Source organism: Pleurodeles waltl, chromosome 6, assembly GCF_031143425.1.
Source record: "Pleurodeles waltl isolate 20211129_DDA chromosome 6, aPleWal1.hap1.20221129, whole genome shotgun sequence".
Classification (NCBI taxonomy): Eukaryota; Metazoa; Chordata; class Amphibia; order Caudata; family Salamandridae; genus Pleurodeles; species Pleurodeles waltl.
Window position 1 is genome coordinate 1,567,758,345 of NC_090445.1, and position 25,399 is coordinate 1,567,783,743.

At 43.3% G+C, this 25,399-nt stretch overlaps 1 protein-coding gene across 3 annotated transcripts in view; it reads left to right on the forward strand.

Annotated features, from left to right (window-relative positions):
• RGS3 (regulator of G protein signaling 3) overlaps positions 1-25,399 on the forward strand; it is an 805,262-nt gene that overhangs the window by 260,537 nt on the left and 519,326 nt on the right. For all 3 annotated transcript variants that reach the window (XM_069241285.1, XM_069241286.1, XM_069241284.1), the window contains 2 exons: positions 7,717-7,785; positions 11,747-11,807. In XM_069241285.1, coding sequence (XP_069097386.1) covers positions 7,717-7,785; positions 11,747-11,807 — 130 coding nt within the window. The remainder of the gene's footprint in view (positions 1-7,716; positions 7,786-11,746; positions 11,808-25,399) is intronic.

Sequence of the window (25,399 nt, forward strand, 5' to 3'; positions counted from 1 at the left end):
CAGCTCAAGCTCACTCCTTAAAAGCTTCTTTCCTTTAACGCATTGTTTTCACAATAAGTTGGTCAGACCTACAGGCATTGTCATAACGTTGCATAGTAAATAGATGAAACCTATGGATTCTGGCATGTGTTTTCCTGATGAACCTATAAAGCAGAAAGCCTTTACCATTGGCTTTACACCGTAACCAACAGAATCCTATTCAAGTGCACATAAACTAGCAACCATCATGCATACAGTTATAAAACTACAACTATGTAGTAAAATACAGTTTACAAAACAATATACAACCCCCTCAAAGGGGCCTAAAAAGAATTATCATGGTGAAAACCCCCAGCGTTTGATAGAGTGGGTAGCCCGTGCCAAAACCTATCCCTACTATGGTAATCTGGGAGAATAATTGTAATAAAATACCTTTTGCCTGTAACACAGTAAATTGATATCCATTAACAAAAGCTTTTCACAGTAATTAAGCTATGCCTACTGATTTTGTCATGACTTTTCAAAATAAACAGACCAGACCTATGGCATTGGACATAACATTTCCTAGTGCACCAATCAGGCCTATACAGTGTCACCATAATCAGCCTGAGGCTGCAGTTTTGAGCGCAGGCTTTTCTAAAAGGCAATCATCAGACACACAGTCCTATATTTAGAAAGATATTCAAAATTACAGTTGACTAAGCAAAATACTTACTCTCATAAGAGGGCCTAACAAGGATTCTTACAGAGCAAATCTTCTCTTTCAATGGCTTGTCACAGGAAGTAAAGTACCAGACTCTAGCCTACTATGGTTCTCTGAGAGATTCCATCTGTTAAAATATCCATCTATGGGGTTTAATATAGAACAATAACAATCTAACCTTAAATGCCTGTTGACGTAAACATATGTTTTTATTGATAAATTCATAAGGCCTACTTCCTGTTTTTTCATAAAATATATAATAAACATGTTAGATCCATAGCCATGATCATTGGCTTGCCACCATAGCAAACTCATTCCTGCTAGTATCAATAATAACTAGCATCAAAGGAGCCCGGTTACAGAGTGGGAACTGCTAGAAATCAAAAACATGCTGGAAAACCAGACTACACTAAACAGCATGTCCCATCTGTAACCGGTTGCCTTTGATGCTGGTTATTATTGATATCAGCAGTCAATCAATCAATCAAAGAAACTTATAGAGCGCGCTACTCACCTGTGAGGGTCTCAAGGCGCTGTGGGGGGGGGGGGGGGAGAAATGGGACGGGAGATCACTGTTTGAAAAGCCAGGTTTTAAGGCCCTTCCTGAAGAGTAGGAGGTCCTGGGTCTTGCAGAGGTGGGTGGGGAGGGAGTTCCAGGCTATGGGGGCCAGATAGGAGAAAGATCTCCCTCCAGTGGTGGTGTGTTTGATGCGGGGAACTGTGGCGAGAGAGAGGTCGGCGGAGCGGAGGTGGCGTGTGGGAGTGTGGAAGGTCACTCTTTCGTTGAGGTAAGTTGGGCCGGTGTTGTGGAGGGATTTGTGTGCGTGGATGAGGATCTTAAGGGTGATCCTTTTGTCTATGGGGAGCCAGTGGAGGGATTTGAGGTGTGGTGAGATGTTCATGGCGGGGGAGGTCGAGGCTGAGGCGTGCTGCTGAGTTCTAGATTCGCTGTAGTTTGCGCTTGATTTGGAGTGTGGTGCCGGCGTAGAGCTTGCTGCTGATGAGTGCGTGGGTGACGGTCTTTCTGGTCTCTGTGGGGATCCATTTGAATGTTTTTTTCAGTGTGCGGAGTGTGTTAAAACATGAGGAGGTGACTGCGTTGATTTGTTGGGCCATTGAAAGGGAGGGATCCAGGATGATGCCGATGTTGCATGCGTGGTTTGTGGGGGTGGTTGCGGGGCCTAAAGTGGTGGGCCACCAGGAGGAGTCCCAAATGTTTTTGTGTGGGCCAAAAATGATTAGCTCGTTTTTGTTGGAGTTGAGTTTGAGGTGGTTGGCTGTCATCCAGGCAGCGGTGTCAAGGAGTGCAGCGTGTAGGTTGGTTTTGGCGGTGGTGGGGTTGCGGGTGTGGGAGAAGATGAGTTGTGTGTCATCAGCGTATGTGAGGATGGTGATACCGTGAGGTGTGAGGATGTTGGCTAGTGGGGTCATGTAAATGTTGAAGAGTGTGGGGCTGAGGGAGGAGCCTTGTGGGACTCCGCAGGTGATTTTGGTAGCAGAGGATTGGAAGGGTGGGAGACGGACTTTTTGGGTTCTGTCGGTGGGAAGGAGGTGAGCCAGTCTAGGGCTTTGTGGCGGATCCCAGCGTTATGAAGGCGTGTGCGGAGTGTGTGGTGGCGGACAGTTTCAAAGGCTGTGGAGAGGTCAAGGAGTATGAGTGCAACGGTCTCGCCCATGTCGACTCTGGATCTGATTTCGTCGGTACATGCGATGAGAGCGGTTTCCGTGCTGTGGTTCTTGCGGAACCCAGATTGGGAGGGGTTGAGTGTGTGGTTTGCCTCGAGGAATTGGGATAGGCGGGAGTTGACTAGTTTCTCCGCAACCTTTGCTGGGAAAGGGAGGAGGGAGATGGGGCGGTAGTTGGAGAGGTCTTCTGGGTCGGCTTTGGGCTTTTTTAGGAGAGCGGTGACTTCGGCGTGTTTCCAGGGGTCTGGGAAAGTGGCGGTTTCGAATGAGCTGTTGATTATGGCTCGGAGTTTGGGGGCGATGGTGGGGCTGGCCTTGTTATATATTCGATGGGGGCAGGGATCGGAGGGGGAGCCAGAGTGAATGGAGTTCATTGTCTTTTCAGTTTCTTCGTCAGTGGTGGGGGCCCAGGTGGTGAGTAGGTTGATGGGTGTGTGTGGTGGGTTTGTGTTGGGCGGGTGGAGGTTGTGTGTGGTATGAAGCTGTTGTGTATGTCCTGGATTTTGCGGTGAAAATTATTTGAGAGGGAGTTGCAGAGGGTTTGTGTTTGCGTGGGGTCTAGGTTGCTGGCTTTGGGTTTGGAGAGCTCTTTGATGATGGTAAAGAGTTCTTTGCTGTTTTGGGAGTTGTTGTCAATACGTTCCTTGTAGTGTGCTCTTTTGGTGGTGCGTATGAGTTGGTGGTGGTTGCGTGTGGTGGTTTTGAGGGTGGAGAAGTTTGTGGTGGAGGGTTATTGTCTCCAAGTTTTCTCTGCTTTGCGGCATTTGCGTTTGGACTCTTGGAGTTCAGCGGTAAACCATGGGGCGTTCTTGATATTGCGGGTGGTGATGTTTTTTCTGAGGGGCGTGTTCTGCTTTCCTACATATCTCATATCAGAGCTTACAGAACCTTTCTGGAATGCACTTCTGAGTTCAAAGAAGACCTTTATTGTTGTTAATTCTTCCCCACCCACAAGTTCTTGAGAGATGAATTAGTAGATTTCAAGCACACGTTTAAAAGAGTAAAAGTAGTTGCAGCAATGAAAGCAAAATATATCACAGAACTTCTCAGTTGCAATGTACACAGCAAATATATAATATATTCAAAGCATAAAAGTCAAATTCATCACTGTATGGGCAAGGCGGCAGGGCCTAAATATTCAGCTTCATCTTTCTGGGATCTGCAAGTTGATTAGTCCGGTCAACTGCGAGAAAGAGATTATCTACCCACACGGGAGACTGGCAACGATGACGTCTAGCTCCAGCCTGAAGTCAAGCAGATTTGAATCTAACTCACTGTAGCCCAGAGTCATCCTTACAAAAGCGTGCCCCCTCCTCTCAGACTCGGGAAAACTACACAAGCCTTTGGAGACTGGCCAGATCTCCTAGACTTCTCCTATTCCCAAGGCTGAGCAGAAAGGAAAACACCAAATGTACTCTCTTTTATCAGGTCTAGTCTGGTGTGAAGAAAACAGCTTGGTTCATCTTGTGTAAAAACACAGCTTGGAAGAATACAGACATCTGCTATGTTTCAACTGCAATGTCTAACTCCACGTTAAAGCCAATAGGCAGCTAACCTAAATATCAAATGTAATGTCTAATATGTCAAAGCCAATAGGCAGCTGAGCTGAATACAAAATGTAATGTCTAATATCATGTCAAATCCAATAGGCAGCTGAGCTGAATACAAAATGTAATGTCTAATATCATGTCAAAGCCAATGGGCAGCTAAACTGAATACAGCATGTCAAAGCCAATAGGCAGAATACAGAATGTAATGGCTAATGCCATGTCAAAGCCAATAGGCGGCTAAACTGAATACAGAAAGTAATGGCTAATGCTGTGTCAAAGCCAATAGGCTGCCGAACTGAACAAAACATAATGTGCTACTGGTGAACATTAAGCAACTAATATGCACAGTGGTGAAACACAAAGTCATTGGTCAAACACAATTAATAGCATCACAGGGTGCGAGAGAGTCTGCACAGGTGGTGATCCATTTGTTGAGGTTGTGTGCGGCGGTGTTGGGGTCGGTGGTGTTGGGGGGGGGGTTGTGTCAGTTGGGAGTTCAGGCGCTCTGTAGGGATCTTGTCCCACATGCGGTGGGGGGTGGTGGGTTGGTGGTGGTGTGCGGGTGGTTTGTTGTAGGAAAAGTGGACGCAATGGTGGTCCGTCCATTGGAGTTTGGTGGTGTCGGTGTAGGTGACGTGTTGGCTTGAGGTGAAAATTGCGTTGAGTGTGTGTCCAGCCGAGTGGGTGGGGGCTGTGACCAGTTGTTTGAGTCCAAGGTTGGTGAGGTTGTTTAGGAGGGAGGAGGAGTTGTGGTCGTGAGGGTTTTCCAGGTGAAAGTTGAAGTCGCCAAGGAGTATGTAGTCTGTGGAGATGAGAGCATGCGTGCTGATGGTGTCACAGAAGGGGGGGCGTGGTCCTGGGGGTCTGTATACGACCCCCAGGTGCTTTTGAGCACTTATGTTGAGTAGCAATTAGTTCTCCGATGGCATATATATATATATAAGGGCCATTTATTCTCCTGTTCGTTGCTCTCACCACCTATGGAGGATGTGCTCCATGTTATTTGACATGTTTTGGTTGAATTACGTATCTTCATCACAGACAAGCAGTGGGTTGTCCTGATGATCCTTTTATGTACATAGGACCGACACGTCATCCACAGTATGCACTCTGACACCGGGTTTTGATTATAATTTGACAAAGGGGGCAGCAGTGTTTGTTAAGCTGTGACTTGAAATTGTTTATTGTATCATGCAATTTTCTGCCTGTGCTTATTTTGATACAAGTTTTGTTTTCCCTACAGGGGGTTTCCCCTGAACATTTATTCTGAATTTGACATTGTATAATTTGTGATTTTAACTGTGTTAATTCAAGATCACTTGGCCATTATGTGTTTTGTTCCCAGTGTATTTCCATTTCGTTGTCAGTTAGGGACCACTGTTCCCTTAAAAATACTTAATTTCCCTTGGTCCCTACTTATACTGGGGTTCCCTTGTGTTTTGTAATGATGATAATATTGCATTAAAGGTATGCTTGGCATGTGAGTGACTACACTCCATGCCTACCAGCCTTTCAAAGTCTCCATGAATGGAAAATGTTCTTTCTTCCCCTGTAATTCTGAATTCTTCTGCTCCTTTCCCCTCCTCACACTAATAATGCCTACATAACGTACCTAGAACTGTCCGTTTCACATTCTTGATGCAAATATTTATTCTCACACACTATTGGCCTCCAAGGCATCTGCAGCAGACTGACTCTTCACGGACTAAGGGCTTGATGCATGTGATTGCAAAGCCTGTGATTGCCAAAATCACATGGTTTGCATCAGTTGAATACCTATTTTGATTATCAAAAGTGAATTTGCGATTTGTAAAGCCTCTACGACTTGCACAAGGGCTCCTGGGAGTAAATTCTAAATTGCATTTAATAGAAGGCACGAGAAGGACTTCCTCTACTAATTGTTATTTAGAATGAAATGTGTCAAAGGTTTGAGACTGCAGTTGTGGTTTCAAACCAATAATTGGATTGCAACACCCGAGTTGGGGGGTGTTAGGTTCGCAAAACGAGATGCTGTCTCCATGGGACAGCTTCCTTTTGGGAATCATATCGGCCAGGCTCGGGGGGAGCAGAGCGAGTCTACACGACCACAGTCTGCTCACCCTAGGTCTGCTCAACACGGGGAACGTTTTTTAAGAGGGAACCTCTGCCTTGTACGGGCACGTGACTGAAGAAAAAAAAAAACGTTTCCCATTTGAGAATGCAATTGCTGCTGATTTACCAAGGCCCTGCTTATCCTTGTGTTTGTAGCCAGCCGCAGGGATCTCAGGCAGGACTTTCTTCAAGCCTGTGACGCGATCTAATAGTACATAGGTAGCTTTGCAAAATAACAGGCAAGTCTCAAAAAGATGGTTGGCAATTTGCACCCATTATTTCTGACTTTAACATAACATATGTGAAGCCTCTGAGTTACAGAATCAGCCGATTTGCTTAGGCTGCTTTTCGCAATTTCTTTGAGAAATTGGCAGTATGGATTCTGTTTAAGAACTAATCGTGTTGTTTTTTGCTATTTGAAACTTTCCTCTTTCAGAAAATGGATTGGTTATTTTGTATTAACATTAGCTTAACAGTTTATGCACGCGCTGAAAAGAAAGTTGGCAAATAAAATAAACGATGTTGAAGTGAGAAAGCAAGAAGCACAAAACTCTTCCTATTTTATTGTGTTTTTTAATGTATTTTCAAAAGAGCACAATCAAAGTGTAAAATTCAAAAATGTAGTTGAAGCCAGCCATACACAGTGGCATAGTAATGAATACATGTGGTATAGTCAGTTTACACGGATCATTAAATTAATCTTAATATTCCAGCAGTACATCTATCTTAACCTTCGGTAGTACTCGCCCTGCATACGTATATATCACCAGTAGGTATTTCACCTCCCCAGGGTTAGGTCTTCCCACGTTGTCACCAATTGTATAACTTAACAATACAAGCATTTATCATGCAATGCCTTTACCACGGAAGGTATGTATAAGGTAAGTAAGATCTCTCTCTCTCTCTCTCTCTCTCTCTCTCTCTATATATATATATATATATATATATATATATATATATATATATACACACACACATACATATCCTTACTATCCATTCATTCCCCCTACCCACTCATAAACCCTAAACGCACCGTATACCACCACCCACCTCTAAAGCCTAAAAGCATCCATACCAGCCTATACCGTTACCCACTCCTAAAACCTAGAAAACACCCTTGCCGCTCTATACAAACTCTACACCTAAAGCCCCAAAACACACTTACCACCCAATACCCCCCCACCGTCCCCTGAACCCTAAAAACAGACTTATCGCCCAATAATACCAGCGTTGCAAAGTCCGTTTCCTCATGCACCTAGCCAGTACAGAGTAAGAATGTGTTCCAGCCTAGCATTAGGAGCACCATAAGCTAACTCTGTAAGTAAAGGTGGTGTCGTTATCAGACAGGTTGCAGTCTTGCTTTGTTGCCTCAGTTTTCGTCCATTTGTAGAAGACGTGCCCTCGGTGGATCACGAATATCCCTGGGTTTCTGTCTGCGGTTGCGGTAGTGTATACGAGTCTGCGGCATCATTGCCTGTAAACATGTCTTTTATCCAACCACCGTCAGCAGAGGCACAGTCCCATCGTGGTAATTGGTTGCCCTATTAAAATTCACCTTTCCAGGTGACCGTGTTTTTGAGCAAAAAAAAAAAATCTTGTATGCAAAGTTTGTGATGTTCAGAGATTATCCTAATGAACTGAAACCATGCTTCAGCAGTTCTGTACGTAGAAACAGGGTTCGAATGTAACTCCGTGTTGATTTTGCAGCCCTTATGAAGATGGAGATGAACAAAAACGACTTCTGATTACAACCTGGAACCGAGAGCGAAACACAAGGTAATGTTAGTTAAATGTTTTTGCTTCCTCTTTTATTGAACGTGTTTTTAAATGTGAAAGATTTATTTGGTACTTTGTGAGATCATTTCCTTGAACTTGATAGAATGGAAGAGCAGTGGCAGCTTGTGAACGTTCAAGCAGCTGCGATGGAAGTGCTGTGCTGGGTACACATTGCAATCTCCACTCTCCCGAGATTGCACACACCCACCATCTACACCTGGCCCTGTTTAGGGGCAGAGCGATGGTCAAGTGAAGTGTGGTCACAAAACGTGGCCACAAGGGTCCATGCTGTTCCCTGGATGAATAGAGCAGGTGCAAACATGATGCTTTTCTCCTTTTGAGCCTAGAAGTGCCCTCTGCAGCACTAGTTTGTAAGCCTGGGCTGGGCTGGAGCTGGAATATGGTGTAAGCCGCAGGAAAAGATGTTATCCAAGGATGGATTGAGACTAACAATATCATAAGGCAATGAAAAAATGTGTGAACTTGGACTGGGGCTAAGAGGAGCCCATCAGTGGCCTGAGTCTTGCTTTAGTTCCCCTGGAAACTTCTGTCCCTGCTCTTTCCCAGGACTCCTATGTCAATGTGGGTAGCAGCTTACTCATTCTCCACTCAAGCGAAGTCTACATACAAGGCTGTGTATCAAAGCTGAAGGCTGATTTTGGGATCAGGTGATCAGTTACATTACTGGCAGAGTGGCAGCTGACGAGTGGTAGGGCTTCATCCAGCATGCCTTAGTGAGCCTGCTTCCGCTGGGTAATGTGTCTTATGGGAGCTGACAAACCGCATTAGATGAAATGCGGAGCTTACAGCATGCAGCCTAAATGGTATTAGTAGGGCAGTACGTCTGCTGAATTTAAATTGTTAGTGAGATATCCTTCCATGTTAGTACTTCATTATCAGACTGTCAGCCTGAATGAGAGACTCCGTGTCATTTGTCATTACTGTGGTAGAATCTCTGTAGTCCAATTGACCTTTCTGTTCAAAATTAATTTTGGAAAATGTATTCACATAGTTTGTTAAAATCGTCACAGGTCACATAGTAATGCTCAAGTGCTTGAGTAACACTAAACCCACCATGAGGTGTTTTCAGCTCAGCCTTCAGGCCCTCTCTGACCCTTCCAGGAGGCTCTAGTGGAATAACGGAAGGGGGACATTTCACATACAGACAACGTTCCATGCACAACAACACTCAGGCAGGGCACAAGCAGGAGACTATGCAGTGTGTGCTATGTGTAATCACCTACCCCCAGACCTGGCTTACATCCACTGATTGCTAGTGTCCACGAGATTTAGGGTCATGTTCCTGATGATTGCTCCTCCTGGTGCTATCAGATTTGAGAGGGTGGTCTGCAGCTTGAAACCTGAGCAGATGCTATAGGGTGTGTGCTTTTTCTTTACCATTCTAGTCCATTCCTGTGCTAGATCTCTACCATTCTAGTTGATTCCTATTGTGGGACTGGCTCAAGGTGCTCACTCAGGTTTAGGTCCGCTTTATGGTGCTGCATTGACTGTGTTTCTTGGATGTACACGGAAGCCTCTCGGATTTATGTTCTGAGGAGAGAGTGCTACAGGTAAACCCTCTGTTTTTGCTGGAGTAGACACAAGATTCTTACATCCACTGATTGCTAGTGTCCACGAGATTTAGGGTCATGTTCCTGATGATTGCTCCTCCTGGTGCTATCAGATTTGAGAGGGTGGTCTGCAGCTTGAAACCTGAGCAGATGCTATAGGGTGTGTGCTTTTTCTTTACCATTCTAGTCCATTCCTGTGCTAGATCTCTACCATTCTAGTTGATTCCTATTGTGGGACTGGCTCAAGGTGCTCACTCAGGTTTAGGTCCGCTTTATGGTGCTGCATTGACTGTGTTTCTTGGATGTACACGGAAGCCTCTAGGATTTATGTTCTGAGGAGAGAGTGCTACAGGTAAACCCTCTGTTTTTGCTGGAGTAGACACTAGATTCTTCATCACCATCTAGCGCTAGCAGCAGCTCGCCATGGGCTGCGTGTAAGACAGGCTTCTCCAACGAGTAGGTCGTGAGCTGCTGGTAGCTCTCCAGCTACCTATATGTATGCAGCCCAGCTTATTTCAGAAGCGTTGCTTGAGTGAATTTATATATGTACCACAAATGAAAAGCATGTATTTGAGATTCAAATGGCTGATGTTTAGAGAAATAGCTGAATTTCCAAAATATGTTTAAAACGGATGTTTCACAGCTCAGACATCTGGCACTGTGAAGGCTAATATTACCTTGGTACCAAGGGCACTGAGGCTGTGGTTGTTATGCATTACCATGGAGAGGCATTCCACATTGACAGCCTTTTTAAGTTCTTGCTGGCAACCCTGCTTAACTGAGGTGATCATAGCTCATGATCTTGCATACGGAAAGCCCAAATATAATCTTGCCCTAGTGTCATCACTATCCCAGCACTAATAATACTGTAGCTCGAGATGATTTTCATTGCGCATAAGTAGCTCTTATTACAGGAAAGGTTGGAGACCCCTGATGGTAAGGTATTTGTTTAGCCATGCGTCCATTATAAAAATGTCAGAGACACTTGGATGAGCACTCGTATTGGATGCAAAGTAATCACCGGTAGTAGCCTATGAAGCTTCCTTTCAACCAATCTGGCTTCTGCATCCATTAATGTCTGTACCATTAGTGACGTCCCATTGCCCTGGTGACTCACCCACTTATTTTACCGGCTCTAATTGAACTGCTACCTTGATATAACCTAATTTACTGTCATTTTCCTAGTTCTTAAACCTCATAAGCTCTTTTCCTCATCTCTTTAGTTATCCATAATGCACTGGTGTACTGCCACACACGCCTGCTTAGGCCTTCACTGTCTGCATCCTAGGCTCCTCACTCTATACCATCTCCCTTCAGTTGTTCTGACATGGCCAACTTGTATCTGTGATGGAAATGACGCAGCATCTGACAGCTTGCGTGTGCTGTGTGGCATTGAACACATACCAATAGGGGTGGGTGGCTAACTGATTGAAAGGAAGCTTCATGAGTGTCCACCAGGCATCTGGCAGCTCGAATTTCCTGTTAAATCATCAAACTGCTGCAAAGCTGGTTGGTCATAGGATTACTCGCTACCATGCAAATCTTTAACTGATGTTTGACACCTTCGGTGTCAAGTCATTCATGTTTTAGGAGGAGATTATAGTTTATTGGTGCTGTCTTTGATACTGGTTCAGACACCCCCACCCCCACCTTTTCCATACAGAGAATTTTGTTTTAGAGATTAAAAGGTGGCCAAGATCTGCTGTCCTTTCCCTTGGGGACTGCGCTGGTAATGGCAGGGCATGGAACTCTTGGCTTATCGTGTCCTGCCACTTCACAGGATCTTGTGATGGACCTTTTTCCAAATTCTATGCAAGTGAACCTAAAGGTCAAATACCTAAGGCAAATAGCACATTGATAACAGAGTGACCATCTACAGTCAAACTCTGCATTGGTTGGTTCTTGCTTTCCAGCGCTTCTGATAACTTGATGGGGAAGGCTCTGACAGAGTGATGGAGACAGTAGTTTCTGAATCTCATACCTGAGGCAGCAGGGATGTGGCCATTTGTTTAGACTGATTAAATATTGGGTGCCTCGTTGACTCTTATTCAGGCTTGTGCGGGCCGCGTGAACCAATGCCTCCTTCATTTCCTTAACCAGCTGCACAAGCTGGAAAGATGAGAAAGTGAATGATAACTGTATGGCTGTATTAGAACACACCCCATTGCCAATGTGGGCACCATTATGAGTGCTATGGAGTTCTGGGTAATAGCTGCACACGAATAGAATAGCAATATTGTTTAACTCATTCAACCCGTTGCACTCTATGCCATGACGTTGAGATGTTCCTGGCACTTTACTTGCTAAGAAAGTTTCTTGTTGCTCTGTTTTGTAAACTCTTGTTAAACGTTCTATAGTTAAATTAAACCTTCTCCCTATGTCTTCTGTAGACACAGTGAACTTATTGGCTGTATGAGTTTTGGTGTCGCGTCCCTGCTAGCACCCGACAAGGTATGGAAAATAATATTGCAATCCGTTTGTTTATCTCGTTTTGTAACTCAGTGCTGAATATGGCAATAATGTGTTCACACTTTTCCGCAAAAATGTTGTTTTGTTAATGTATTTATTTCATGCCTGTATCTAATTGTCTCTTGGCGCAACATATACTTACATGGATACCAGATGGTCCTTACATACAAGAACAGGTTAAACATACTTAACAAAATTAAATTAATAATATGTCAGGTTATTGTACACGAGAACAGCTTTGGCGCTATAAGTGCCTGGAATACGGGAATGAGCTGGTAGCGCCTATTCATCCTAAAGCCGCACATAAATATTAGCAAGTGTTAATTTAGCGCACTCGTATTGAGGAAAAGGTTGGTGAAATAGCACAGAAGATGTTCCATCCCCTAGTCTCTAGCTTTCTTGATCCATCACAACAGCGGCAGCAGGAGGGCAGCCGGCTAGGCTGGACTGAAACCGTTTGCTCCGTGTAACACATACCAAGCGCCGTTAATGTAAATGAGTGGCAGCGCCAGATCTGGGCCCTACTATGTAACAGAACAGAGAATTACATGCAAGTCCTCTTCTGTAGTGCACGAGTAAATCATTTAGCTATCTTCTCACGCGGAGAAGGCAAACTGATAAAGCCTTTGCAGGGCTGGTGAGGAGAGACTTTGCCGATGTGCATGAAAGTAATGGAAACATGTAATTTCTCTTTTAAAATACTTTGTACTTGAACAGACATTTAGAGAAAGTGGAATCAAAAGACAGGCAACTCGAGTTATAATATGTGGTGGAATAAGACGCAAAATATATGGGTGGTTTGAACTATGATGAAAAATGTCTGTCTTAGAATATTACATAGGAAGTGTTGCCATGAAATTCGAACAGTGTGCAACACATTAAATGACCGCACATAGAAATAGAAATAGAGCAATTCTTCGCTACCAAAAACATGTTTCCAAAGTACATGTGGGGCGTTGTTTCCATTGACTACTGATGGATTCTGATTAATGTGTTGTTTCTATATAGGTTCTAGGGTCTGTGGTGAAGGATGTATACTTACTACCCATCCCATGTTGCAAAAGAGTCCATATTATTGTTACTTTGGAAAGTGCTACCTTTTGCCTACAATGAACTCCGATTGGTGAATAATTGGTGAACGTTCAGTACCAGAGCATACTGACAACGTTGATTTTCTCCTTGTCTGTGGTTTTTGCATTGTTGGGTTGTTCCTCGGTCCCTGGGGATGCGTATCAGAGTATTTGTGTGGAAATACAGCAATTAGGTTGATCAGTAATTATCGTTTTTATGAAGGTATTAACCAATGTTTTGTTAATGGTGATTTGAAAACTTCACTTCTTGTCTACATACTAGATATTCCCAGGATCATATACTGCTGAACTAATGTTTTTTTTTTCTTTTTTTAAATTTACCAATCCGAGTGTGCTCAGTAATCATAGAGTAAATAAAGCAGTTCGGGTGGGGGAAGCAACTTGTGGGTTAATTGAATCATGGAGGTGTAGGGAAGCAACACAGGGACACAAGCAAGCGCAGACAGGAATGTGGACAATGAAAGAAAATAGACAAGAGCAAACATGCAGCGGGTGCAAGGAACACACAAGAATGAGTGCATCACGGGCATGGAGAAGCATACAAGTATTCAAAGAGCAGCATGAGTACGACAGAGGGGAAAGTCCAAAAGGGAGACAGCTGGAAAACACATGCACTCTTATACAAAATTAAAAAATAGTGCCTGAAAAGTGGGCATTGGAACAACACAAGTAATGCGTCTATGCTTTAGGGGAGGGCCAAATGCATGAAGAGAAAGTAAAATCCACAAAGGTAACTAATAAGAAACAAGCCAATGAGCAACAATTAAAACCAACCAATGATAAGCGATGGGCGGCCTCCAATCCAGCTTGTAAACGGACATTACGTTGCTCAGCCAACAGCGCATATGCTGTCAAGCAGGAGAGCTCTACAAAGGCTAATCAGTCAGCACAAAAAGCAGGACACAGATTTTACAAGACGTGTGTTTCTAAATGCAATCAGCATTTTCATTATGAACAATGGCTTATTTGCAAAATAAGTGCACAGTCAGGAAACCTTTCCTATCCTATGGGGAGCATGCAGTCACTGCGGACCAGAGGGTGAAAGAGGTCGGCACCAGTACTTATGAAGATCCAATTAGATGGCATGCGTGGCATTCTGCCTGAGGTAGGATATGATGTGTTCCTCCCACCAGGCATATTATTCCAGCATGTGGAGGAAGCACTCGATGTGGACCAGAGAGACAAATCTTTACACTTTGTTTTATTGTGTCACCGCCAGAAACAGACTAATGTTACGTTTGCTCTTTCTAGACCAAAGAAGTTGACATTGAGGCTCTGTCTGGTTGGCATACCAGACATGCTGTAGAAATGCCCTCTAGGGACTTGAACCTATGACCTTGCTTTTGGCGTGCCATATTCCAAGCTTTCCTGCTTGCCATACCAGCATAGCTCGGGCTACATGTGATACAAATAGGTGCATGTCCAAGCTCCTTCATACAGAATATCTGCTTTAGAAAAACATTAGCTGCAAGCAACAAGTCATAGATGTCTCATCCCAAATTGTCATGTTTATTCTCATGGCTACATATTTTATGGACTCGGAAGGTGTAGTTGAACTCAAGATCCGTCGAGAATTCTGAGATCAGTGTAATGGGTGCTAAGCTCTTTATACTTAAGGTAAGGCTGGAGACTCCAGAGGTTTTATTTTTCAGAGAAAAGGGTTTAGCGTAGGAACCTCAGAGTCTTTATCTTCCATTATCTTAAACATGGCTGGATACTGACATTTAGCTCTGTCGATTTTGACTTGAGATTTTTTTAAATTAAATTCTCTGTTTTTGAGAACCTTACACAACAGTGGTTTTTTATGTGTCTGTAATAATGAAAACAGTAACATGATTTGATTTGAAGAATTTAATAGCTTACATGAACATTGAACAGATAATCCTCTTAGTGCTGCAATTGTTTTCTTCAATGGATTTTGAGATGCTCATCCTTTGCTGCGTTTCTTTTTTATAGGTCAAACTTTATTTTAAATATACGCTCCTTATAGGAATCTGTAATTTCTCGTTAGCGAGAGACACACTCTTGTCTCCACAAACTATAATATTATTATGCAGATACATTGCAGAAAAAATGTTTCTTTGTTGTCCTTCCACCTGTTTTTGAATTGTTATCTTGTGTTCTAATATTTATAAATCAGCCGTTTGGGAGCGAGTGCATAGCAGTAGTTTGGGAGAAAGTGCATGACAGATTTCCTTCATTTATCAAATGCTCATGTGTCCACCCCTCAATATTCATCTTATGTATTTATTTAGTTATTTATGTAAGGCTCTTAGATTGTGAGTGCTAGAACCCCCCTGGTGAGAGACGGGGGAATTTTTCAAGATGTTTTTGTAAAATGGAAGAAGTCGTAGATCGAATAAGATAAATATAAAAAACTCACATTCTCCTCAGAGGTAGTCAAAAAGGGTGATTGGGGTATAAAAGAGGGCCACAGGAATGAGTCGAGCAGCTTCTGCTCACATGGAGTTGACTGGTATGTGCTGCTGGAACATATGTTTAAGGAGGGTTCTGTAGATGGCGTCTTCTTAGGGTTATAAGTATCATAGAAATGCCAAACACTAACTAGGAACCTGGCAGAGGTGTCTTGAAGGGTTCTTGTACCCTTGTGTTTGAAGGGTTTTTGTTCAGTTTTTGCTTGAAAGGAAAACGTACAAGTTCATTCATGTTGTTTCGTAGCTCATTGCAGACTTTGAGGGTGTTACCAAAGAAAGCTTGAGGTTCTCCCCTATGTACTCCTAGTTTGGAGATGAGCCGCTTCCTCTTTTGTGCCTGTAGCTCATCAGATTTCATAACCTCTGCAGACCTCCATTATGAATTTGTTGGACATATGCTCTGGCTTCTTTTCAGCCCATTACCTTCTAGACTTAAGGGGTGCATTGCCCTTTCAGACTCCAGAATGTGTGATTTTTATCATCCACTTTAACTCGCAGGACCTATAATGGTGGAAACCTGCCTTGATCCCTTGCACAATAAACACTGTAATGTCTTTAACCCCTTCGCTGCCAGGCCTTTTTCCCCTCAGGTGCCAAGTCTTTTTTTGGCTGTCTGGGGCAGTTCTCGCTTAGGCCCTCAAAACTTTTTGTCACGCTACCCATGCCAAATTTGTGTCCTTTTTTTCCCAGCATCCTAGGGATTCTCTAGGTACTCCGACTTTGTGGGTTCCCCTGAAGGAGACCAAGAAATTAGTCAAAGTACAGCGAAAAATGTGTTTAAAAAAACAAAAAAGGAAAAACAGGGCTGCAGAAGAAGGGGTTGCAGTGCTAAAATCACCAGCCTTCAGGAACAGGCAGACTTGAATCAGAAAACCCAATTTTTCAACACTATTTTGGCATTTTACTGGGACATACCCCATTTTTACTCTTTTTTGGTGCTTTTGGCATCCTTCCAGTTAGTGACAGAAATGGGTGTGAAACCAATTCTGGATCCCAGAAAGCTAAACAATTCTGAAAAGTAGACAAAATTCTGAATTCATCCAGGGGTAATATGTGTAGCTCCTACAAGGGTTTCATACAGAAAATACCAGCTGAAATAAGAAAATATTGAAATTGAGGTGAAAATAACAGCCATTGTTCTCCACGTTTTACTATGTAAGTTTTTCCTGCGATGTCAGATTTTTGAAAGCAATATACCGTTACGTCTTCTGGTTGCAGGGATATATAGGGCTTGTAGGTTCATCATTAAATCCTAGGTACCCAGAGCTAATAAATGAGCTGCACCGTGCAATAGGTTTTCATTCTATTCCGGGTTATACAGCAATTCATTTGCTGAAATATAAAGAGTGAAAAATAGGTATCAAGAAAACCTTTGTATTTCCAAAATGGGCACAAGGTAAGGTGTTGAGAAGCAGTGGTTATTTGCACATCTCTGAATTTCCGGGGTGCCCATACTAGCATGAGAATTACACAGCATTTCTCAAATAGATGTATTTTTTACACTGTCTTACATTTCGAAGGAAAAATGTAGAGAAAGACAACGGACAATAACCCTTGTTTTGCTATGCTGTATTCCCCCAAGTCTCCCGATAAAAATGGTACCTCAGTTGCGTGGGTAGGCCTAATGCTCATGACAGGAAACTCAACATGGACACATCACATTTTTACATTGAAATCTGACATGTTTTTTGTAAAGTGCCTAGCTGTATATTTTTGCCTCTAGCTCAGCCGGCACCTACAGAAACCTACCAAACCTGCACATTTTTTAAAACTAAACACCTAGGGGAATCCAAGATAGGGTGGCTTGTGGGGCTCTTCCCAGGTTCAGTTAGCCAGAATCCTTTGCAAAGCTCAAAACTTGGCCAAAAAAAACCTTTCCTCGCATTTCGGTGACAGAAAGTTCTGGAATCTGAGAGGAGCCACACATTTTCTTCCACCCAGCATTCCCACCCCAAGTCTCCCAACTAAAAATGGTACCTCACATATGTGGGTAGGCCTAGTGCCCGCAAAATTAAAGGCCCCAAAACACTATCTGGACACATCAAAATGATCAAATCAAAACTCCCTTTTTTTTGAAGGGGTAGTTTGGGGGGGGTGGGGGGTTCAGCGGCCATCTAGGGAAACCTACCAAACTCAGACATTTCTGAAAACTAGACACTCGAGGGAGTCCAGGGAGAGGTGTGACTTGCGTAGATCCCCCAATGTTTTCTTACAAGAATCCTCAGCAAACCTGAAATGTAACTAAAAAAATCACATTTCCCCACATTTCTGTGTGGCATCACCACACTGGGACAAGTTTCCTGCCACCCATTGTTCCCCTCAGTTTCCCGGTAAAAATGATACCTCACTTGTGTAGGTGTGCCAAGTGCCTGTGACAGGGATTCCTGCAGATTCCGGAAGGTTCCATCACAAAAATGTGTGTTTTCCAGCAAAGTTGGAGGTTTGCAGAGCATTATGGGTAAGAAAATGGTGCGGTTTGCATGTGAAGCACACCACCCTGGAATCACCTATATGTTTAGTTTTCAGATTTGTCTAGGTCTTGTGGATTTTACTACATGGCAGCGTCCCAAAGTCCAAAAAGTGCAGTCCACACCATTCCAAGTGGGGTGATTTTGAGAGCTAGCCAAGCTCTCATGGCCCAAATGTAAAACCAAAACCGAAAATAATCAAATGTCCTCTTGCTTGCTATGGGATAAGATGTTGTAGTGTGCGGGGGAGAGCTGAAAGACTATTACCCCCTTTAGTTAGGTTGGGGGCATAACCCATACTAGTTGGTAGCAACCACCCCACTTTTTTTTAATTTAAATTCCCTGGCATCTAGTAGACTTTCCTCTCCTTTAATGCCTTTCTCGCCCCTCCAGTGAACGAAGGAGAAATGCAAAAGCATTTCCCCTCCGATCAGTGCTGGAAGCTCAGGCAGGCCTCTGATGAGGTCAGCACACGATTGTGCGCTGACTTCATCAGACGCCATGGGGGGCGCGATTCCCTTTCTATCCCTGCAGTGGGGGTGGCGAGGCTCATGAGGGGAGTGGTAGCCCCCACCCCCCCATGAACTGGTCCCAGGATGTAACGGTTATGCCCTTGGCGTCTCAGCACCACAGCCAAGGACATAACCGTTACGTCATTGGCTGCAAAGAGGTTAATGGCTTCTTATTTTTCCAGTTTTTGGAGACTAGTCAGGTCAGAAGAGAATCTGGCGTCTCTTGTATTTTAGCTTCTCTTTTGTGGCCTCTAGCATCAAGTACCTATGTTTGACTTCATGTGTGCTGAAGACCCAGTTTCCCACATTTCTTTTGGCAACTTCTCCTCCCCACCCCCGTCCCCCATTACTTTGATAGTTTCTGCATTGCGGGTTGTTTTTCACCACTAGTTACTGTCCCTTGGTTGCATTTAATCTTGTAATCTGATTGAAGCGTCTCTGCTAGCCATCATGATATGTTTGCAGCAAGTCCTTATACTCTGTTCCAGAATGGAAGCTAAGGACTCTTGATTTACTTAGGTGAACCATATTCGGAAATCTCTACCTTGTCAACAAGACTTTAATTGGTATTCATGAAAACTCTTCGAAAACATTCAGCACGTGCTCTAGGTCGGACACTGTCCCCCTCAGTTCGTCTGGTATACTATTTTTATGCACCAAGGATTGTCCATTATTATTTACCTTCTCTCTGGCTCATTGTAGTGCCTTCAATACATGCACCTTTGCCAGAACTGTTCCCTTGTTTTAATGAGAGCTCCTCGTTTCTGAAAATGGTATGTGGTTGTTTTGTGTCAGAGCGGTAAAGCCTCCTTCATCCTTCTGTTCTTTACTCTGCCTGGTTCCTAGATTTTCTTCAGCAACTTCCTTCCCCCGTTGTTGTGACGCTCAGCATCAAGAGTTGTGTTTCACCACTGCTGGGCCCCATGGCTCTGTCTTCTACAGTGGTTCTCGATTTCCAGGTGTTGATATTGGGAAGTGCAGGTGTTGGAGTTGTGTGGATCTTCCAGCAGAAGCGGTGACGTCTGTCCCAGGGAGAAACGTCCTTCTCTTGTGGAAGCTGCTGTTTAGCACCATTTCTCTTTTCCAGAAAGTTCGCTCATGTGGCAGCAGTTCTACTTGTCCACCTGTGCGTACATTGGGGTTCTAGTGTGTCTCCTAATTTGCCACTCCCCGTCTCACTTAGCTTTTGCTGAATTTGCTGAACACCAGCACATTTTTCATCAGTTGTGCTGTGCAGGATTCTTTTCTCCCACTTTGGCAACAAACTTTTTCTTGGCGGCCCTCCTTATGCACGAAAGTCAGCCCAGAAAAACACGATGGCTTCTTTTCACCATACTATAATAACCCTCCAGAATCTGTCACTCAGCGTTTCCCCATCTTACCAGCAGCGCCCTGGCTGCTCCTCCCCTCATTATGGTTAAGGCCACGCCGTCTTCTGCCTCCTCCACCTTTTTAGGTCCGGCTTGACAATACAGCTGATTGCCAGATCTTATGTGATCAACAGAAAAATAGCTTTTCAAACAGTAATGGAAATGGGGTTCGCTCCTTCTACAAGTTACTATACTTAGCATGTGAATGGGGAGAAATTGTTAAAAAGAGTCCCTGTTTATGCTTTCTTGGAAAACAGGCCTGAAATGGTTATGGTGACAAGCCATGGATGTCGTTTGTCAAATGCCATGGGTTTGAACTTTTATTATGAAAAATTGTGACAAAGGCAGTATGTCTGACTTACTTGAAGTATATGGTAAAATAAGTGGGCCTTTAAGGGTCGATTGTTATTATACTGTGTTAAAGCCTGTAGATAGGTATTTTGTCTCGAAGATTACCATAGTAGGCAAAGGTTTGGATGTTGGTTATCGCCTCTAACAAACCCTGTGGGGTAGAATATTTACATTGTGAGGAGGATTTGGGTGTATAATATGGTATGGTTGTTTGATCTTACCATGTAATGCACTTGCAAAACTGTCTTGGATCCAGTCAAGGTTGTTTAACCTTGATTAGCTGTGGCATTGAGCAGCAAGGCTTATCAAAAGGAACTAGTGTAAAGCGTTTAGAAGTGACAAAATAGTCATGCAGTAAAGAAATCCAACACCAATTTATAGAAATAGATTATATTTGTATTCATTTATAGAGACCAAGTTGAACAAAATCCACTGGCGAAGTCAGGAGCTATAGATTTTTTAAATAAATGTAAGTCTCTATTCTTTTAGTCCCAACTGCAAGCAAGCATTGGTAACCGTAAAGTTTGGAAGCTTTTGAAAAGTTTGAGAGAGTTGCCTTTGGCTACTCCAGCCCAACTAGGGTGACCAAACCCAGCAGGGAGAAGGTCAGGGGCACACTAAGAAGTATTTGGACAGTTACCTGGTCACCAAAGAGTTCTCCAGGGCAGTTCTGAACTTTACACCACAATCCACATTGAGTTTGAGTCGTCCTAATGCTGCTGATGCGGGAGAATGAAGATGTTCAAGGATGCTGTGGGTGCTGCGTGGTCGATTTGAGGATGTCCCATTGGTAAGGGGGATGACTTTAGCCACAGAGGTCGGGATCCCTCAAAGTACTTTTTGAACCAGTAGAAGGCCTACTGCTGCAGGGCTACTGATCTTGGTTGACAGCGGGTCCAGCAATATCCTTTGGTGGAGGCTAGTGTCCCTCTTGCGCAACCAGTCTGAGCTCAAACTGCATCCCTGAGTCCGGCAGACTCAGGTGCAACTTTTGACCGTTGAGGATTGGTCTCTGGAGGCGCCCAGTGGGAAGTGTACAGAAGTGGCTACTGGCTCGCTGAGTCAGACTACTTCAGATTTGAGGACCTGGTGCTGGTTCCAGAGGGTAATCTCTGGCCCTGTTAAGACCTCCAGCTATGTGTGGCATCTAGCAATCCCAGAGTGAATTACTCTGTCCACTTCCAAGGTGTCTGAACCCTTCCTTGGTTGTTAGGAGCTTGGTAGCCCACCCTAGATGTATTGCTACCTGTGGGCTACTGCCATTGGGAAAACCAACTTGGGCACTGGTCTCCCCTCTCTGTGTTCCCTCCACCAGCTTGTCTACCTGATCAAAGGGGGCAACTCTTAAGGAGTGTGATTGCCATTTACCCACCAAAGGCTGCTTTGCCTTTGAAGCTTGCCTTTTAGGCCAACACCCTGAGTGGTTTCCTGCAAGAGGGAGGTAACACAACCCTCTATAGCAGGCTATTATTGTTCCTAAGCCTGGGAGTCATTCTCACAAGTCCCCAGGAGGACAGAAAGCTATCTGGTGGCCAGCAAGAGTGTGAGGCCACTTGACAAAATGGGCTGCAGAGTGGCAACTTTCTAAACGTTGCCTTTCCTTAAAAGTGACAATAAATTTGACTTGGGCATCAAGTCGGGTTTAATGCCACAATTATTTTGATACCTTGAAATATCCATTTTAGTAGTCGCATTCACAAATTTGCCGAATTTAGGGGGCAGTCTGTAACTGTCTTAGCCAATGTGGCTACTAACTTTTCCACAGCAAAAACAACAATTGGGAAGTGTTGCTGTCAGGACAGATTAAATGTGTATGTCCGGTTTAACAATATATATCTAACGGTCTGAGGGCTCCATAGGCCTTCCTTAGAGGAGACATGTATTGTTAAGCGAAATGGGTGCTTTGCCATTGGTTTAAATAGCATAGTTGAACTAACAGTTTAAAACTGCTCTTCCAGGCTGCAGTGGAGGCTAAGAGACATTTTAGTACTTGGTCCCACACAGGGTGGCACAACCAGTGCTGCAGCCCTCAGCTGGGGAGGAAGCACTCTTTCTTACATGCCCTGGGTTTCCTTGGTACCATATACTAGGGACTTATAAGTAAGTCAGCTTGTGCCAATAGGGGGTGGCCAATTCAACATACACTTAATAAGAGGATTGTCTGGCACCGTCTGGCTAGCAGGCCTCAGTGCACTTTGATCCAAATAATCAGCAGCATAAGTCCAAAACTTTGTGAGTGATCGTGCAAAAAGAGACATTGCCTTACACTTGTATATTGTTTTATCATCTGAAATTTTGTAAATATTGGTAACATTATGACTGACTATTGCATTGTGTGAAAGCTTATGCTACCCAATACAGCAGGTCCAAGTTGATTATTTTGACAAGCCAATGACAAAAGCCTGATTGGTTCATTGTGAAAAGTTGTCTGATGTCATAGGTCACGGGTATTTTGTCATATGGGATTTTAGAGATATAGTAAGCAAAATATCTTGTGTTGCTTGCCCCATGGAGGTAGAGGAGTTTTACTCTGCGAATCCTAGTTAGGCCTTTTTATGAGGGGCAGTCTATTTTTCCTACTGTCATTTTGTATATATATATATAATTATTTTCATGACACCATGCATGGTGGTTACTTTGTGGGAAAGCTTTTAGGCTCAGTATAGTAAGACTGCGTTTTTTCATGATGGCAGACCAATTATGAAAGCCATAGACTTGATAATTCTTGGGAAATGTGAAGTCAGATGCCGTAGACCATGTCTGTTTATTATGAAGAGCCAGCTGACGGCAGCAGGCTTGAGGTATTCATTGTGAGAAGTATATTTTAAAGCCAATAGACCTTTAAGGATGAAATAGAGTTACACCGTGTTAAAGCCTATAGACAAGTATTTTGTTGCATGTATTCTCATGTATAACTGTAATATGCAAGGGTTTTGGTGTTGGGTAGGGTACAAACCCGGAAAGTAGAAAATGTGCACAGTGTTATTCCTTCTTAGGAAGAGTTAGCTATATTTTGCCCGATGTAGTATTTGCACATGTTAATTGTACGATTTTACTCCTGGTATCTGTGCTGACAATCGCTCTACTGTCCCTTTGTGGTAATGTAGTACAAGGAATTCTCATGCTTCAAGCACTTTCTGAAACAAATCTTGATTGATAGTTTTTTTTTTCTTGGGGAGAACCAAATCAATATTCCCCAAAATAAACAAGCAGTTCTAGAACTGTTATTCAAATATGAATGAGGTAAATAGTTACATATTCTTTCAGTCACATTTCATAGGTTAACGCGCCAAATTTTTTCAGTGTTTTATATATATCTCAAGTCTTCCATTTGGAATTAAATATACATGGAAACGTTCACTATTCGTCTCTCTTTTCAAGTAAACCCGAGGTCCAAAGAGAAATGCTGACAGTCTTGATCAATATTAAACCATTACAGCCAAAATTCAGTATATGTACATCTCCCAATTAAATTTTGTAGCCAACATTCAACGTTTTTACTGTCTTTTACATCCATAAAAGCACTCCTCGTCCGTCCGTCTATTTTCAAGTAAACTCCGATTTAGAGAGGGATGATGATCGTCTTGATCAGTTTCAAAGGATTGCAGCCAACACGAATATCCGATCTAAAACCGCTTCTTCGAGCCTTAATAACAAGGTAGTTCCCTAACAATGCTCCCCGCAGCACCTGCGATGTGGCGGGCCCGCAGAGCTCCAGGGCCCCCTCAGCAGCCACCCAGTCACGCAGAGCGTGCGTTGGCCGGACCCTGTCAGGAGAGCTCCTGACTGGGTCGTGGGGCCCCTCCATGTACTTTACAGCTCCCACCACCTTAAGTTTTATGACACCGCTGTAACGAAGGCAAATAGGAAAATGTGCAAGATGCCATTCAAGTATCCCTTTTAACATGCTGTTATATGTTGTTTCTTCAGATTTGTATTCTTTCTCTAATCTCTTAACCACATGGTGCCTATTTTAATGCATCTAAATTATGAAAGTAATCTATGTTGAATGCATAGTTTATTTACTTCTATATGTAATCGTCATTGGGACGCTAACATGATACTAAACAGCCACTGTCTATCGATGCATTGTGTAGGAAATCGCAAGTAGAAGGGCACTCCTCTTTAAAGTTGCTTCCTCATTGTGATCTTATATGGGTGGATCGAAGCCATTTTGCGAGTTGTAAATGCTATTACGACTCACAAAACGGGTTTAATACATTCCAAAATGCCATTTTACATACACAAACCATGTGATTTTTGCAAAAGGCTGGGATTGTATTAGCAAAATGGCTTTCTCTTTTCTAGTCTCCCACTCTCATCTAGTATGCAGACAGTTCATTAACCAAAGTCCAAGATGTAAACGTATGTAATGATGAAGGTAGGTACACTCAAGCTATAGAAATCGCTGTACTAAATGAAAACATCCCACCCCAGATGGTTAATCATAGACAATTTATATTCAGAAGACTAAGTAGTTCATACAAGTTTGTTACCTGGGACTGTTTGTTGAGTAGGTACGAAATGCTGGCTAAGGGATCTACCTCGGATTTTGCGCAGATTCTTGAAACCATGCATTCTGGTTTTCTGTTCCCCACTCACTCTGTGCATACCTCCACTGAGTATCCATACTTACATTGAGGTGCTCCACTGCTATCTAGGTAGAGGATAGAACAACTTCCTACCTTTTCACCGCTGACGTTTACAGTGCTGATCTAAGATAATGTCCAGTACACTCACATACTAAACATAGGTCTATACAGAAACACCTGAAAAAAATAATTCAGAAACTACAGATAATCCAAAACTAGGTCCTAGGGCTGTAACTGAAAGAAACAATTCGACTCTAAACAGCTGCACTGGCTGTCATATAAGCAAAGAATCAATGTAAAAAATACTTTGTATTTTCAGCAGTGCCTTCCGTGTTACCTGGCCTGTTTGTTATCCGTTGCTCCTTTCTCTGTGTGCTGCGATCTAGCAATTCAGCGCTAGTTCTGAAAGTGGAATTCTATCTTAGAGAAGAAACTTCAGGAAGATCATTAGAGTGGAGGTTCTCAACTCTGGACCTCGAGCTGCACCCTTAAGAAGTACAAGGCTTTTGCAGGAACCCTTTGAATATGTTCATCTAACCTTGCAAGTCACCCCACAACTCTGCTATGCACCTACACCCCTTCAAAAAGGGACTTAGCCTTGTCTGCTGCAACTCCATATAAATCAATAACATCAGCAGTAGAGCTCTATTAAAGATGATCAATTCGAGTTTTGCAAACGAATTCTAATGATTAATCTCCTAAGCACTGCAGGAGACTTTAAGGTGACAAGTGGATCCATCCTTTAATCAAGTATG